General features: G+C 37.9%; 1 protein-coding gene across 3 annotated transcripts in view; it reads left to right on the top strand.

Moving 5' to 3' along the window:
* ZNF385D (zinc finger protein 385D) overlaps positions 1-18,868 on the top strand; it is a 963,336-nt gene that overhangs the window by 606,825 nt on the left and 337,643 nt on the right. Inside the window, exon 1 of one of the 3 annotated variants that reach the window (XM_003826172.5) lies at positions 17,023-17,630. The exons of 1 other annotated variant lie outside the window; for it this stretch is intronic. In XM_003826172.5, coding sequence (XP_003826220.1) covers positions 17,609-17,630 — 22 coding nt within the window. In that variant the 5' untranslated portion in view covers positions 17,023-17,608. Of the gene's footprint in view, positions 1-17,022; positions 17,631-18,295; positions 18,478-18,868 lie in introns of those variants that run through there. One more of the 3 variants, XM_034955966.3, reaches the window with a different exon arrangement.

Below are 18,868 nucleotides of genomic sequence, written 5' to 3'. Positions count from 1 at the left end.
TAAAATTGATAAAAATTCACTCCACTTTACTGTCCAAGCATTCTCCTGGAAGTTTGAAGCCTTCAATAGACTCCAGAGTTCCAAAAGAGTTATATCAAACAGATTCTGCTAGTGCAATTGTTGTCTAGGTGGGGAAACAGACTCCTGGTGCTTTCTACTCTGCTACTTCCCAGGATCCTCAGTAGCAGATTTATTTCTTATGTTAATGTAATTACTTTAAATATATAGAAGTTAACATTATGCTGTTAAGGTATGATTAATAATAATGTAATGCTCTTTTTCTTAACATTTTATTCTGATTATAAAATAGGTAATAACTCTATCTTCAAGAAAGTCCTTTGTCCTTTTTCATAATCAAAATGCAGGCATTAAGTCCCATGACAGGAATGGCCTGGGGATTCTCTCATTTAGTGCATTCATTTGTGTCTCTATCCCACTAAGTTATCTCCTAATATCTGTTATTACATACAACAAGGCCAGAAATGTACAAAATGAGTGCATGTTGTTACAGTTCCCTCATGCTTAGAATGTACTTATGTGAATAATTACAACAAATTAGGACAATGTAAAAATAAGAGAATTCTTTTCATTTTTGGCTAGAATTTATGATAAAGCGTACATCATTTGGATATGCTATGAATGTTCAAGATAATATAAAATACTACATGCATTCTTGTGCTTTATTATTATAAAGAAATTTAACTTCTTTAATTACTAAAGCGTTCCAAAAGAACGGTCATATTTGTCTTTTATCTAAATATTTTCAACTACCATTTCATAAATTCATATCACAATATATAATCCTTTCTCTTCTTTCTCTCTCAATCCTCTCTACCCTCTCTTCCTCTCCCACCCCCCACCTTAACTCTCTTCCCATTCACCACTCATCAATTCATTCATCCATCCACCCACTCATCTGTATACCAGGTGTATATTGGGCATCTACTGTGAATCAAGCTCACGAGACCCTGGAGATGTAGTGGTGACTCTGGCTCTGTCTTCAGGAGTCTTAGTCTAGAAAGGAACTGGCAAGTGTGGAGTCAATGATAACAAATGGTATTGTTGGTAAGAAGGGTGTGCTAAGGAAGCATGTAAAAGAGTTATCAGCAACAAAATGAAATGCTATAGAAGAAATAGTGTTCAATCTTGGAAAAGAAGAACGAGTAAAATTTGTCAGAGACAAGTGGCAGTTGAGCTAAAAAGAGAAAGAATGAGTAAAATTTGTCAAAGACAAGTGGCAGTTGAGCTAAAAAGATAAATGTATTCTGTAGGATGATTACACAAACCTAAGACATATGTATAGCTTCAGTCTTGTTTAAAGGTGGCTATCTCACACTGTCCTTGCATTTCTCTAAGATCTGTGATTTCCATAAGACTCTCAATTGACAATATTTGCTACCAAATTCTGTTTCAATTTAGGCTGAGACAGAAATAGCTAGAGTGTGCATATGTGTGTGTGAGGGTGGGTGGGGGGGTTGTACGCACATTATTTAACCACTTTTCATGAATGAAAGGAACGAATTAGATTTGAAAAGACCTTATATTTTATAGCTACACTAAATATGGCCATTGAGTTCACAACTTGAGTCAAGTATTGGATTAGGTAAGATTTTGTATTAATTGAACCTCATCTGGCTGTCTTCTTTACCCATAGCCACAAATCCTTTCCAGTACATTGGTTCAACTACAAACAGTGTTTCCAGTAAATACAATTTTAACTAGGTGCTCTTGACTTCAAGGATCTCCACTACTTTATTTCTCCTTCTAACTAATTATATCCTCTTATTCTCCCTTTGCTCCATCTGAAATACCTTCTTTTCAGTTTCAACTATTCTATCTTACTCTTCTTGACCTTCCTTATTTATCTCTATTCTCCATGCCATAACTGCTTCCATAGTGGGCCTTGAATACTGGTTTAATAAATGTTCTCTATTCTACTGCAATATCTCCCTCAAGATTTGCATCTTAAAGCAGATATATAGTGAGTTACCAGAAATTGAAATAAAGGACAAAATCAGTGAGTCCACATTGCTATGGCATGATCGTACTCTTTCCTCAAACACAAACTCATCTTTAAAATGTGTTCTGACTGTGCTTTAATACATGAACCAAAGTCATAATTTCAGGTTCTATCACATCAATAAGCCCATGTCCTGTACCCATAACAGATAGGCAGTAATTGTGGTATGTGTCAAAAGTAAATGTTCTTCATTACTCTAATAATAAAACGTTTGACCATCAAAACATACACTAAAAACATAAGGAATACATTACTCTCATCTTTCTATGTAAATCTTCACAAATTATCAGTGGAGGATAGACATTAAAAGAAAACAGGTCTCTCATCTGGAGATCTGAAAGTCATTATTTGTTTCCTGCAGAAACCATTGTTATCAATCCCATAACTACTATTAGTTCATTTCCCAAATGCCCTGGATTCTCCCAGTATGACTGACTTTCCTTTTTTCCTTTAGGCCACTATCTTTCCTTTCTTCACAATGCTGCTACCTTCTTTTCTCTTGTTTACATGTAGTCAAAAAGCTGGTATACAATACTTGACCATGGCTCTTACTAGTTTCAGTCTACTGAATCCCTTCCAATTAATTAAAGGTGTAAAAGAAGATACTACTATGGGAGGAACAGACACATATTAAAGTTGCCACATGGAAAACACGAGATAATTAAAAAGGTACATATGAAAAGAAACTTTTGAATAACCAAAGCCTACCTAGCCTACATATAAGATGTTCCTTTCTGTCTTTCTATCCAGTGCACATTCTCTCTCTCTGTCTCTCTCTCTTTCTCTCTCTCTGTCTCTCTCTGTGTGTGTATGTGTGTGCATGTGCATGCACGCACGCACTTATGTGTATCTCTATTTCTTCCTCTTTCTATTTTTTTTTTTTTTTTTGGTGCTTATCCATCTTGCACATGAATCTATATTACCTGAGTCTCTACTACCTACTAGCTCCGGGGCCCATCACCAATTGACACGTTCCTTCTCCATCTCTTAGTTTATATTTTTGAGAACAAACATGATTGTCTCAGTTCATCTTTTCAAGCTAGGCCACACAAGTCATGGGTCTCAGAAAATCCCATTTAGAAGCCATCCTAATCAAATCAGTTATGTCCAGGAGTGAGAAAACCCTGTGTATTTCGTATGAAATAGGCATTTCCCCAGAGAGGAGAATGGCTTGGCAGCTGCTCTGAAATACATCAAAGTTACCTATATTTTTCCATCAGTATTTATCCCTTACTTTTATTTCTAGCAAAGTAAGTCAGTAAAATCTATAACACACACACTCGAATGCTCTCTCTCTCTCTCTCTCACGCACACACACACAGATTTTATGTGTATGAGGAGATTATACATGCGTATCCTTTTCAAAATTGCTGCTTTTATATTCTAAAACATTAGAACCAACTTATTTAATGAAAATATTACTGTACTTATAAAGACTCTCATTTTGGAAACTTCAGAGAAAAAATAAAACATTTCTGGCCACTGCAGATATCCAAGACTTTATTTACTTGAGACAGCTATAGGTAATCTCAGTCTAAGGATACATCTCAATGCTAGAAGATCTTTAAAAGCAAGGGCATCCATAATGTGACCGAAATTATTCAGGAAAGTTGTAGGCAGGAGAGAAGTGGACAATTGGAAAAAATAAGTTTGGGAGCCAGAAATGTAAACTTATACCACAACTTGCATATAAATCTAAAAACTTATGGTATTTTCCTCAAAGTGTCATTTCTTCCATGCTTCATTGCCACTCTGTGTGTGACATAGAATTCAGTGCACACAGCACGCTGACTCCATCATTTGAGGGCTAAACTGGGTCAATTGTCAAACACTCAACTGTTTAGTTTTCATTCTTGTATTGAATGCTCAGCTTCCATGACAGCTAAAAACATTAATTTACTCTAAAAGTGGTTGGATTGGTGATTTCCAACTAGACAAGCCCAGCCATGCAAAATATCTTTTTCATTCTTCCTTGCTATGTTTCGTTGGCTGGCGAGTAGACAGCAAACCTGAGCAAGGAAAACTGTGGCTTGTACCAGAGATTACAGCATTATTGCATATGTTTATCTGAAAGTCACCTGGTTATACGAGAGCTTTATTTCCACTGAATACTTATTAGTTAACCATTCTACATTTTGAATCCATAACTATGTGGCCCATTACTTCCCTGAAAATCCTTTGTGGTTTTTCAAATATTTGTTGCAGTTCACAATTTCCTTCAAACTACTTCTCCTACCTAATACTATACCACTCTCCCCTGCCTTTCCTTATTGAGCATCTTCTAGCTCTTGTCTCCACACTGCTTTATCCTCTGGGTCTTTGCATAAGCTGTTAACCATGCCCAGAATACTCTTCCCTTATCTTTGTCTGACTAATTTCTGATGAATCTCAAATCAACTGCATTCTTTATATTAGGTGTCAAATTCTCAGAAGCCCTTCTCTAATCTCCCTGATTATCCATCTTTCCCTACTTTTCTGCCCATTTTCAACAGATTGTTGTAGCCATTGATCCACCTTCCATTGCAGTATCTCATTCTTTGGGAAACTGTAAGCTCCAGGAGGCCAAAAATCTGTCTCAGTTACTCCAGTATCCCTGGCCCCTCTCACAGTGCTTGACAAATGGATGTTCAATGACTGTATGTTAGAATAGTGAATTAATGAAAAAATTTTAATGTCTTCCAAATTAAGTGTTGGACTTGAAAGCAGGTGGTAAACCACTTGGTAATACCAAAGCAGAGATTAAAATGGACTTACTGTTCACAGTTTCTGAAGGGTAGATGCTACATATTTCTCAGCATCACAGATTTTTCCAAGGCAAAAATGTTGTTTTTTCCTCCAGAGAGTATATTTTATTTAACTAAAACAATGCACTTTATTGTTTTATTTATAGGAAATGCCTACTTCATATGAAATACACAGGGCTTACTCATCCCTGGACACTTATTGCCTGTAATATATAATGTTATATATTATAGGCCTAAAGCACACGATATTCATTTGAAAGGATTTCTCAAGAAGTTTTAAACAGCAATACTATGGAAGTTTCTCAAAGCTGATGTATTTGTTCATTCTCAAATTAATTAGGGTCTTTTTCTCCTTTAGAAAACTTTTCACTTTATAGAAACCCTTGTGAGGCTTTTATTTTCTTTTCGAAGTAATGACACCCCTAGAAAAGATAAAATGCTGAGTTATTACCTTTGTTATAGAGAAAGAGAAGAACATCATGATTGAATATCTCCGGGGAGACCTGACAGCTCGGAGCCATCACTGTTACTCAGACAGAGTACACAGACCAGGGTGTCCATTTAAATCTTGGGTTTTTCTTTCCTCATACTGATTCCAAAATCAGCATGTCTCTGGAGAGAAGGTGAATTTTTTTCTCTAAACTGTCCATCAATTTCAAGAGCTTTTGGGGGAGTTACCATATTCTTGTCTTTGGGAAATTTGTCTTATTTGTTTACTGGTACTTGGGACTTAATTTTACACTACCAAGCATTTGTTGAGTACCTACTCAATGACAGTGTCACAGACACTGATGGAGATTAGCATGCAGGATGTTTAGGAGGGAGGGCTCTAGGTCAGCACTGTGGAAGGGAGAAGAGGAAGCTGAGCTGTGATGTAGAACCAAAAGCATCTTTCTGTGTTCTAGAGGTTGAATGATCCAGCTTGTAAAAAGGTGCCCCAGGTTGGTCCAAGATGAATAGGCCTTTTCAATCCCATATTGATCACTGGATATGGTCCACGACCAAGGGCCAAAACCTTGACAAGGCAGCTCTCCACAGCTGAGATGATACCTCTAGGGGTTGACAGTGAAAGGCTGTCTGTCTATAACTTTTAGCACCTTAGCAACATGTCTCTCATTTTAGAGAGATCTGGACAGTGTATTATAGGCCGACATTATGAGGTGAGATGATAAGTGGCAATAAAATAGATGAGACATATTAATTTTGCCAAATGAGATTTTACGTTAAAAACAAGAAAAGAGAACTAGTAAGATCCAAGTGAGAAAGAGCATTAGTCTTGAGGCCTAAGGAAAGTAGTCACTAATGATGAGTATGGCACTCAAGGAAAGCTTCTAAGAGAAGGTGCCATGAGTGGATCACTTGAGGATGAGCAGCATTTCAGACGGTTGAGACAGTGGAAAAGAGCTTTACAGGGTAAAGAGAAAGCATGATTACCAGGCATAGAGAAATGGTATTGGTAGATGAATTGTAGAAGTTTGATTATGAAGCAAAGAGAAGGATAGAGATAGTAGTGGAAAGGAAGAATGGATGGAGCAGCTGAATCCAACAGGAGAGAAGTTTGAATATCATCCTCAAGATATTAGAAAATAAAAAAGGGAAGACAGACTGAGCACAGTGACTCACGCCTGTAATCCCAGCACTTTAGGAGGCTGAGGCAGGCAGATGACGAGTTCAGGAGATCGAGACCATCCTGGCCAATATGGTGAAACCCTGTCTCTACTAAAAATGTAAAAATTAGCTGGGCATGGTGGTGCATGCCTGTAATCTCGGCTACTCGGGAGGCTGAGGCAGGAGAATTGCTTGAACCAGGAAGTCAGAGGTTGCAGTGAGCCGAGATCGCGCCACTGCACTCCAACCTGGTGACAGAGCGAGACTCCGTCTCAAAAAAAAAAAAAAAAAAAAAAAAAAAGGAAGAAGAAAATGCTCTTGCAATCATAATTTTAAGCCATTATGACTTTAAATTTAAGTGAGATACAATTTTTATCACTTGGGTAATACCTGAAAAAAGCTAGAAAAAAAGGAAGAATCTGAGAAAATTGGATCTGCATTCTCTCATGACTATTATTGGTTGAAGCTAAGTGACAGACACCCCCTTGAGAGTTGACATGCACTCTTCACTCCTCCAAAGTGTCTTATCCTCTCTATAGATATATAATGAGCCCATCCTATGAGGCTGTATTACTTCTCTCACCTCTCTATGTTGGTTCTTGCATTGATTGATGACCTTCACTCATTCTCACATTATCACTTCATGGGTAAGGAAACAAGCCCCAAATGGGATACAGGCCTCCAGGATCCTATATCTGTCTTAGCTGAATTCTAGACCACCTTGTCATCAATTTAAGTAACACTCTTCAGAAATTTCATTGTTAAAGCTAGACTATAAAGTTCCATCATGTATTAGCCATCTATTGATGTGTAAAAAATATTACCCCAAATTTAGAGGTCTAAAACAACAATAAAGGTTTAACATCTCACACAGTTGTTGTAGGTTGGGAATTTGGGAGTTGCTCAGCTGGTGGTGCTGACTAGGAGTCTCTCATGAATTTGCACTAAAATATCGATCATGGCTGCAGGTGTGTGAAGGCTTGGCACAGTTTGAAGAATCCCCTTTCCAAGGTAGCTCATTCACATACATGGCAAGTTGGTACTGGCTTTGGCTGGAGTTTTCACTTCCTTGCCATGTGTACCTCTTCACAGGGCTTCTTGAGCGTCCTCATAGCATGGCGGGTGGCTATTCCTAAAGTGTATGATACAAAAGAGAGAAGCAAAAGCCACTTTGTCTTTTATGACCTAACCATTAAAGTCATACTCAGTCATTTCATAGTGTTCTACTGTTTACACGGATCAGCCCTAAACTATGGATAACATTTAAAAATGATGCTAAATATAAATAAATTATATTTAAAATATACACACATTAAACCAATCTTTCAAAAATATGACTCACAGAGAGGACCAATACTGCCATTGAATTATCATTTGCTTTGTTCTCTCAGTTAAATGTAATTTTTGCTAAACTGCTTTCTAGTAGTCAGTGAAAAAGCCCAGATTTCTTATGAATTGTATTCTATATTTAGTCAGTACTGTTCTTGATAGTGCACTAAGCATCAGTGTTCATGAAAATAATATAAAGAAAAGTATGACCTTTTATTTCAAATACCTAATCTGTGCATAGAGTTTAAAACAGTTTCTCAGTTGGAGATGGATTAGATATTTATGTTTCCCATGATTTTATAATCTTAAATATGAAATGTGAAGGTTACCTTCATATGAGTAGCAGTAATAACGTCCCACTGCATAAAAGTTCACTACCACAAAGGTGAATCTTTGTTTACCTTTTGAAGATACTTTATAAGAGGCTATGGGTAGCATTACCAGTACAGAGAAATCCAATTGATCAGATAGCAGCAAAACTAATGAAAAGCATCATGGAAGTGACAGCAAGATTAATTAAGTTCCTCCAGTTGTATTCACGTGTGGCTGTGCAGAGTTCCTTTGGGTAACGCTGCAGTTAAATGGTATTCATGGTGACAAATACTGCAGATTTCCAGAACTGACACTTTTGAGTCAAGGGTAAAAATTGCATCCGGTCATTTTATCCACCAAAAGGATCAGAGATGAGCCTTTAGGATTATTAGTATGTTTGAGCATAGCAAAGACGAGATTGAGAGATAATTAAAAGAATGTTGAAACTGTAATATTTTGTTTTCCCATTACACACTTCCTGTATGTATTTCAGACATTTTGACAGAGGAAGCCAAACAAATTTCCACCTACTGTATTTGACTGGAGGCACAGAATTATGCACACTTGGAAACACTTTCAATTACTTTGTGAATTCTTGCAACACTGGGGCTCAGTTGCACTGTCTCTCTGCTCACTCTATATAGTTGTTACCACAGTATATATAAAAATGGAATGTTTATGACCTAAAGCATCCAAATTTACTGGAGCTGCACTCAATTTATCATGAAGAATCTCTTTTTTTAAAGGCAAAATAAGAAATTCAATATAACGCTGTTTACTTCTTTCATTTTGTTTGCAAACATATTTGTGGTGGGTCTGGGTCTGGGAGGGCTGATTCTGAAATAGCTGCCCAGGAACCATAAATGAATTTTATTTTAAGAAAAATTGGAAACCTCTGGAGTGTATAAGATCTTTCAGCCTGCTACACAAGATGTATTAACTCATGTTATTGTGTCACCAAATGTCTTTGGAGGCATATTATTATATTTCTGTCCTTGGAAATACTTGGAAGTACATTTATGTATTCATTCAGCAAACACTTCCTACACTGTCTGTCAAATAAAATTTAAGCCTTTTTCCTTGAATGGGAGATCTCATCCAATATGGCATCTGTGTTTTCTTCTCCAACCTTACATTGCTTGAAGATCTTTTGAGAAACTTACTGTTTAATAATAATCTGTCCTTGGTCTCCCAGACACATCATTCACAATCCCATTCTTGTTCCTCTGTCAGCTCTTTCTGCATTACATCAGTCCGGGTCAATATTAAAGACAGGGCTTAAGTTCCACCACCTGTAGCTTCTCAGGATTGCCTGAACCCCTTCATAATATCATCTTTTACCAGACCCTTATACACATGTCCTAGAGTATTCATTTGTTAATTTATGTTACCTTTGTTTTTAGTTATATTTTTGGATATATGCTTCATTTCCTCAACTGAGATACTAAGTGCTTTGGAAAACAGGGAGGTAAGTAACTTGAACATTCGAGTTCAGGACTTGTTACGATAGCATCACCACTGTTTCTTTTTTTTTTTTTTTTTTTTGCCAGTGATGATGATGGTTATAATGATTTGGCTTTCTATGAGTGAGGCACCATACTAGGTGGTCTGGGACTACCAAAGTTATGACATGGTGTCCATCTATTTTTGGTTATAATATCTATTATACATACATTTAAAGTGAGAGGCCAGTGTCTGCCTCTGCCTCATACAAAACTAGGTAAAAATATACACAACTTTCTGAAGGGCTTTGTGAAGGAAAAAATAGAAGAAAAAGAAAGAGAGGCATGAGAGAGAGAATCTGAGAACCAATCAGAAAGGAAGTGTGTAACGCTTCTTATTGCAAGGGGATCAGGACTATCAATTAATCAGGGCAAATGTACAAACAAGAGCCTCTAAGAGTGTAGCTAGGGGTCTCACTAATTTCCCCTGAATCACTTTCTGCCTGAACGTTCTGTTTTTTGGCTCCCATGTTAGGTTCCTCACCTGCTCCGTCCACAAAATTTCTGATGTGTCTCTTGCCTGATGGTTGACTGGCCCTCTGGTTCCTAGCTGGGTTTTCTTCAGAGACTTGTAATTTCTCTCTTTAGCCTAAATACATGTAATTCTGACCATTGTCTCCTTCCACAACAAAAGTTGCTGCTTCCTTAATCATAGGCAATGTCTGATGTTAATGGCATGTTCCAATCACTAACCTCATAGGCCATGCCTATGGGATGCATTTCTGCTATGTTCTAGGATATGTTGAAGCCGCCAAGGAATTAACATCTAATATTTTCCTTGACTCATAAGAGCCTTCATTCTACTGGAGGGATAGCAACAACTTAACAGATCACTGAAACGCCATCTAATAAATACTGTAATAAGGTTATACAAACAGTGTTTGGGAGCTCATTAAGGGAACACGTGAATTTGACATAAGCCTGGGGAAAATTTCTTAGAAAACAAAGTATCTGAGATTCAGGTAGTGAATAAAACTTGCAAGACAAATAAAGGGGAACAGAAAAGGGCATTCTTGGTAGAATATAACTTTATATTCTCAGTAGGAACAGTAGGAAGCACTATCCAGAGGTAGAAGACTTTCAATAGATTTATTCACTCAACATATATTTATGGCATGTCTCCTATGTTTCAGACACCATCTGAGGCGTTGGTTATAGCATGAACATGATATACATGTCTCTGCCTTTATGTCTAGTCTGTTGTTGGAGAAAGAAGCAATAAACTGTAACCAGTGAATGAATGAGTTGAAAGATGCTTTAGGTCATTTCCTCTGTATGAGATAAAGGTGAAAGAGGTTCCAAATCCTAATGTATATGTTGAAATATAAAGAATTCTAGGATGTAAGCTCCATGTATACAGAGGTTTCTGTAATTTCATTAATATACCTTTAGCGCCTAGGACAGTACTTGGCACGGGAGTACTCAACAACTATTTTTTTTTGAGTCAATAAACATTGCTATTCCACAACCACCAACAAGGTTAAGATTTCTGGCTCTCAATGCTGGTTATTAAATATAATAAAAAGCTCCTATTAGCTGTCTATCAAATTAGAAAGAGTCACATATATAATAAATTTAGGCCGGGTGTGGTGGCTCACGCCTGTAATCCCAGCACTTTGGGAGGCCAAGGCGGTCAGGTCACCTGAGGTCAGGAATTCAAGACCAGCCTGGCCAACATGGCGAAACCCTATCTCTACCAAAAATACAAAAATTAGCCTGGCATGGTGGCATGCTCCTGTAGTCCCAGCTGAAGCTGTGACTGACTATAGTGAGGCTGAGGCACGAGAATCGCTTGAACCCAGGAGGCAGAGGTTGTGGTGAGCTGAGATTGCGCCACTCCAGCCTGGGGCCTGGGTGAGAGAGTGAGACTCCATCTCAAGAAAACAAAAAAAAAAAAAAAAAAAAAAGAGAGAAATTTATCATATGTCTCCAAAGTCAGTGAAATCTAGAATTTTGGAATATTATGGTATTTTTAGAATTTTTATTCTTAGCACAATGTTAGTACTTTTTTCTTGTAGGCAATTAATTTTCAATAGTGACCCCAGGCATTTAATTTGTATGGAAACATCAAGTAAGAATTTGGTCATAAAATTGATTTAGGAGTTTATAGCAGTGTCTACACAACTTTAAAAATTCTGATTAAAACACTACACGGATAAATTGAATTAGGTATTTGTTTCCATATGGACAGCTTATTTATTTAATTTTCAAACTGTTTTGACATTGAGTAGTGGTATACTATAGGCCAACTCAGGCTTAAAGTAGCCTTCCACCACATGTCATTCATATGTCAACACATATGCATTCAAAAGTTATACTTTCAACAAATATTCATCACTAACTCCCCATATACTTGTGCTTTTGCTCTTATAATGTCCCACGGCTCAGTGTTTAGTGTTAACCCTCTTCTCCTTTTTCAATCTATACTTCCTGAAAGGTACTATCTGATCTCATGGATTTTATTATCATTTATAAAATCATGACTTCCAAATTTAAGTATGAATCCCAAACATCTCCTTTGAGCTCCAGACCCATATAGCCAAACTACTATGAAACATTTCTACTTGGATATAATAAGAATGACAAACCAGACATGCCCCTACACTGACCACCTTCTAACCTCCCCTAAAGCAAGTTCTCTCAAAGTTTTTTCCTGAATTAGTGGAAATTCTGTCCTTCCATTTGCTCAGTCCTCAAATTGTGAATACTCCACTACTTTAAAAAAAACTTACATTGCTTATCTAACCTACCAGAAAATTCTGTGGACCCATTTTGGTACATGTAGAGAATCTGACCACTTTTTCCACCACCACTGTTTCTTCCCTGGTCCAAGCCATGATCTCTTCCCTGGATTACTACAAAGGCTTCCTAACTGGTCACCTTACATCTGTCCTTGCTCCCTTTAGTCAATTCTTCATACATCAGTCATAGTGAACTTGTTAAAGCATGTCAAATCGTGTTGCTCCAAAGTTATATCATGTAAGTCATAATAAAAGTCAAAGTATTTCTAATGGCCTAAAAAGTTCTACTGAATTTGGCTCCATCTTACCTATTTGAAGTCAACTCTTTGTTTGCTTTTTAAGATCTACTCTACTCTAGCATATTGGCCTTGTTGTTCTTCCTGGCACTCATAAGGTGTATTCCCCATTTATCCTTTGCAGTTTCTACAGCGTTCTTCATCCAGCACCTGGAATAATGCCTGGCACATGATAGGCATTCATAAGATGTTAAATTTATTCAAAAATGTTGAATGAATTCATAGATAAATAATGAATTTGTTCATTAAACGATGGATTTGTATGAGGTCATGGAGTTAAAAAGAAAATCCTCTTTCATTTGGGTTACATACAAGTAAAGGCAAATTCCCACACTAACTTTAAGTGCTATAGTAGGAATTAGTACAGTGTGCTATGTGAAAAAGAATACAAACAACACCCCATTTAGTCTTTTGGTGAGAAAAATGTTCTCAGAAGACATAATATTTAAACAGACACCCAAAGATTGATTACAGATTGCTTCAGTAGAGAGAGCAGGTGAAAGGGAATGTAGTCTTCAGGTGAATTATAGCCATACTTTAGGTTTCTCACAGTGAAGAGTGTGAAGGACAAAGTATTTACAAATGGAGAAGGGAATAGGGACTTGGTTGTCAAAGACCTTAACGACCTTGGTGGATAAAATACGGAAACAGTGAAGAATACTGAGCAAAGGAGTGGCATGATCATACCATTTTTAAAGATGATAATGGATCTAATATGGAGAATGAATTGGACATGGGCAAGTCTGAAATCAGGAACACTGGATAAAATTTTATTGCTATAATATAGATAAAAGATAAAGGTGGACTAAACTAAAGCCAAGGGCAAGGCAATGGAAGACACAACTGAGCTATGCTAATTCATGCTGAATCTAAGTCTCTGCTCCATGCAGCTATGAGAATTTGAAAGGACAAACACGCTCACAAACTGTGGCCTGCAGTACCACCTGGCATCTGTACTGAATGGAATTTAAGAACAGCTGCTGCTAAGCATGGACAAATTCAATTTGTGTGAACACTTTGCACAAAACACAACCAACCTCAAAGAACTGACTTCAGGCACATAGAAAAGTATGATGTCTTACACACAATACAGCTGTACTTAGGATGCTCGTTCATTCATTCCCTCATTCACAAATATTTATTGTATAATGACAAGTAGCAGGTACCTTTCTAAGAACTGTAGATATAGCATTGAGCAGATAAAATCCCTGCCCTCACTGAGATTATATTCCAGTGAAGAGAAATCAAAAATAAACAGACGTCTAAAATAGTGTGTCAGATGATGATAGTTGCCATGGAGAAAAATAAGGGAGGAAAGGAGGTTAAGAAATGTCAGGGGAGGGACAAAGGCAGTTTAAAACTGGAAAAAAAAGACAGTGAATTAGTACACTGATAAACCTTTGAGCAATATTTGAATGAGATGAGGAATCAAGGCAGGCAGCTACCCGGATCTTAGAACACAGAAAAAATTTTCACCCAACCATGATATTTTAATACAAAATATGTAAGTGGTTTGAGGGCATCCTTTGTTTTAATAGTGCTAGGTATAATTTTATCTGGCAAGCAGCTTGGTGCTACAGCTGACCCCAGATGAACTGACTTCATTCACCTTCACAAGCTCCTAGGTTCTCACAGATTCTTAGAGACAGATAAAGGTCAGGGTGTGAACCAGATTCTTCCCTAGAAGCTGCTAAGTCACTCCCTTGAGATGACATATGAAAGCATCTCTCAGGCACAGCTGGCATGTTCACAATCCTCTATCTAGCCAAGATCAGCTGTGGTTTCATTTGGATATTATTATGCTTCAAAATTAAAAAAAAATAATATGTTGAAGAAATGTGTGTATTACCATGTTCACTGCAGTATTACTCACAGGAATCAAGCAAGGTTTCCACTAGTGGATGAATGGATAACAAAGATGTCGCATATATACATAATGGAATACTATTCAACCTTTTAAAAGAAGAAGATCCTCTCATTTGTGACAATATGGATAAACCTGGAGGACATTGTTGTCTTAAGTGAAATAAGCCAGGTACATAAAAACAAATACCCAATGATTTCACTTATATGTAGAGTGTAAAAAGGTCAAACTCTATAGAAACAGGAATAAAATGGTTACCAGAGCTGCAGGGTGAGAGTATTAGGGAGATGTTGGTCAAAGTACAAAACGCAAATACACACACACACACACACACACACACACACAACAACAACAACAACAACAACCAAAGTTGCATTTTTTAATAAATGTATACAAATAAAATAGTTTTATGTAAAACAGGAAAAAGTATACAATTAAAACAAACATCACTTGTTTTCCATCCAGAGATAAACAACTTTGCATCTTAGGCTTCTACATTCCAGATAAGCCTTAATTGCAGGGAAGAGGGGCACATATCTTTAATTTAAAAGGGCATCTTCCTTTTCTGTTTGAACAGAATTACATTGTATGGATATTACACTCAATTGTTTCTGGAATGCCATATTCTTTCAAAGGCTACGTGCTGTTTTTTGGGGTATACTACCAGGCAAAGATTGGCATGTTCTATTACCAAATGCTCCCTGCTGATGTATTTGTGACCATATAGATATATTTGTTTCTAGAACATGCAGTGACATTGTTTTATTGGGGGTGACTTTTACCTGAGCCATTATAAATAGCACATTTATTTGAAGAAGGAAACCTGTTGGAGAACTGTAATATAAATTCAACAAACAAATAGTAAGACAACTGTTTCTTACTCATCACATCATTAAGAAAGTTGCTTAACATCTCTGAGCCTCAGGTTCTTCATTTGTGACATCTGTAATATCCACCTTTCTATATCTCAATTTGTTAGTAATAAAGATGACATGTGAAAGTGCCTTTTAACTGTAAAATGTCATGCAAATGCAAGCGTGTTATTAATGATTAAGGTAGTCCTTTAATGTTTCAAATCTCCTATTTGAAACTCAACTCTCAATGCTTGCATCTTCCAACTACAGGAACTCAAATGGACCCAAAGCACTAACATTAAACTACAGTGCCCCCTAGCACATGTAGGAGGTCAAGGCAGCTTACAGGCTTCATGAATAAGCCTACCACAGATGGTTCTTTTGCCTGAGGGAAGAACTACTAATTGTACTTTTGGACAATTTCCATTTGTCCAAAAGGAAAAAACATTTAGGCATTTTCTTCAATACTTTCCCGTAACATTGTTTTTATTTTAATTTTTAAAAGGGAGTAAAAAAGTTAATATCCTTTACTATGTAAATTTTCCTCTGGTGGCTTTAAATTAAGAGTATTTCTAAAAGAACAGCCCTAGATTTATCTTAAGATTCACTGTGATGTTTCTGATTTATATTTGCTTACCTATTTTCACTCACCAAATTCTTTATAATCTAGCGTGAGAGAGGATATTGTTCATTGCACTCTTCACAGAGGTAGAATACAGTTAAGCTTTTATGCAAGATTGCACAGAAAGCTGTTATTATGAGCTTCAGCCCCCTAGTTTCTATACACATTAAATCCACCAAGAGATATAGAATCGTGTAAGGAAATGCTATAGAATATTTTAATATCAAAATGTAGAAATATTTGCTATCACACTTTTATAAAAGCCCAGATTAAAAATATATCAATTGCATTCTTCCATAGACTACAGTTCTTTGTTTATATTTGGTTCTTAATTTCATAAATTTCTATAGAAATTTATAAGTTCAAATGTTCCAGTACGTAAATTGGTTCCCAAAGTGATGAGTCCTTAGGAAACGGAACTTGCTGTATGAGTTTATTTTTTCCATGCTGTGCGTTTAAGTATTAATCAGCACAGCTTTCAGGGATTTCTTTCTAATATCCTTTTCTATGTAAGATAAGGACTGCAATTCATTATACCATTGGAGGAGCCAGAGGCTTTGCTAAGCTTTGCCTTTCTTGACCGTTCATCTCAAATTTAATGAGAGCGTTGTGTGTGTGGGGGTGGGGTGTGTGTGTGTGTGTGGCTATATTATATTGGTGACTGGACTTTAACTATGGCACAATCTTGGTTGCCTTTCAGGCTAATCGTCTCTCCGTTTCAGGAGGTCAAAGATCATTTCAGCCTCAGTGTGCTTTCTACCTGCCTACTAAGGGAGGCAGCAAATTTGGTCCTGGGCAACTGAGAGGTGACTTTTATCACCAGTTATTTTTCTTCACATCTTCCTATCAACATAATAGCTCAGGGAACACTCAAGAAATAAAAAATTACACTTCACCAAGTACTAGCTTTCTGGGATGTGATCACTTCTAAGTGTAAACCTCTATTACCCTAGCAGTGGTCCCTGGCGTTCCTTTTATTCCTCTTATATATAAACATCACAAAAAATAACAACAAACCCTCAAGCCCACAGCAAAGAGAATGCAAGCACGGCACCTTCCCTCTTCGTACTGCCGTTTTAACTTGGTAGAGGAGGTTAAATTTTGGAGAGAATGGTGGCATTCGTAGGAGGGGCGGGGTAAAAGTGTTGTCTAATTACACGTTAATGGCAGAACTCGCCTTAACCACGTCCCTCCTGCACAGTGGTGAATTTCTCCTGTGTGTTCCTGTGTGGATCCCGAGACCCTTCTCGCTTTAAGAGAGCCTCCCGCGCCCCTCACTCCGCCCCTTCCCAAGTCTCTGGGCTCGTCAAAGCTTCCCGAGAGCCATGGTTGGTCCAGGCAGGCAATCGGAGCACCTCATGGAGCGGCTGCTAACCCAGGGTGGGGTGGGGTGGGGTGGAGGGGTCTGTTTGTAGTACTCTCAGTCCTGATGTCACAGGCGCGGCAAGGACATCGCAAGGAGGAGTCGGATTACAGTAAGGATGGGCAGTGCAGCAGGCAGCCCGAGCGCACTCTCCAGCCGCCGGGGATCTTAGCCCTGGAAAGGCAGCCTGCAAGGCGCTCATCCCGCGGAGGAGGCACGCTCTCGGCGCTCACTGCTCTCCACGCCGGGGACATTTCCACCGAATGTAGCATGAAACGGCTCTGCTCTACGTGCCAGCCTTGGGTGAGAGCTGATGCTGAAGACACCGCGGTGGGATTCCAGCTGTCTGATTAATGAGAAACATAATGTATTTTGGTGAGTGTTCACTCTGATGATGTAATTCTGGGGGTGTCCGGCTCTTCATCCGTGCAGACAAGCCCTTAAAAAATTCTTTAAGCAGCAAGAATATATTACATTAAACCTACCTCCAGTTGGCAACTGGAGGACCAAGCCGGTGCAGCCTTCAAAGCTTCCTTTGTGCCACAATTGGGGCTGTTAATTTAGCCGTGGATGAGTTTAAGTTGGAAAAGAAAAGAGACAGGGACATGTGGAGGGGGCGGGGGGGTAAACTTTGCCTTGATTTGCCTGAATGAAGTTGGCTCTTTTAGCTAGGTGAAGGAGAAATAGTGCAGCGTGGGAAGTCATGAGCTAACTTAATGGAATGTGAAACAAAGTTCCTATACAATTGATGCTGTGAAAGCTTAGTCAATATGAGCATTTCATTCAGTATTTGCTGGTTTTTCTTGTTCTGAGGCGGAAAAGGAAAACATTCTCTAGTGAGCAGTGTGGTTGAGCAGCTGAGAACACTTCTCTATATCATCTCAGTGCTCTGTCTAGCTAGGAGCAGCCTAGCACAAAATGCATATTATTTGAAACCTTTAGAGGTCTCGGAGATGTCAAATATTTGTGCAGTTTAGTTTTGTGCCACGGTAGAAACCTCAGTTAGGTTTTCAGTTGAGCTGCCTGCATTTCCAGAGAGCATGTTGAGGCTTGGATCCGAGCTATCAGTTGAGCACTGGAAGTGGGCTTGGAGCTGTGCATTTGCACTCTAACGCCGCAACTTACTGCTAGTACAGGAGGCAAGCCCCTTCACTAAATAAGAAGAAGTCAAAGATAAGGACTGAATATTTGTTCCTCCTCTCTGAAGTTATGCTTTCCTTCTGTAAGTCCTATCTGGCATCATCATTTAAGGGCATCTATGCGATATTAAAAGGTTTGATAGAGCAACTGGAGAGGGGCTAGGAAATGTATCCAAGATGCAAATGCTCTGATTTCTTGGTTTGCTTTAAATATTAAATCTAGCGTCTTCTTTCAGATTAAAGAGGTATTTAGGTAAACTTAGGTTGGGGCACTATTAGTTTGTTGGAAATTTATTTCTGTATGTACTATTTGCTCTGTTTTGTTTCCTTTAGGCTTTGAGACATTTGAGAGTGTGTGGAAGGAATCTAAGTTCCAAAAGCTAAATGCCTTTAGTTGTCTTGACAGTTTTGATTTGCCTATAATTTGTATCATATTAGAAGTCTTAAAATAACTGAAAATGATTTGGAAGAAAC

This window comes from Pan paniscus, chromosome 2 (assembly GCF_029289425.2).
Source record: "Pan paniscus chromosome 2, NHGRI_mPanPan1-v2.0_pri, whole genome shotgun sequence".
In the NCBI taxonomy this organism is placed as follows: domain Eukaryota; kingdom Metazoa; phylum Chordata; class Mammalia; order Primates; family Hominidae; genus Pan; species Pan paniscus.
Note: the sequence above shows the minus strand (reverse complement) of the source record. Positions and strands in the feature narration are given on the sequence as shown.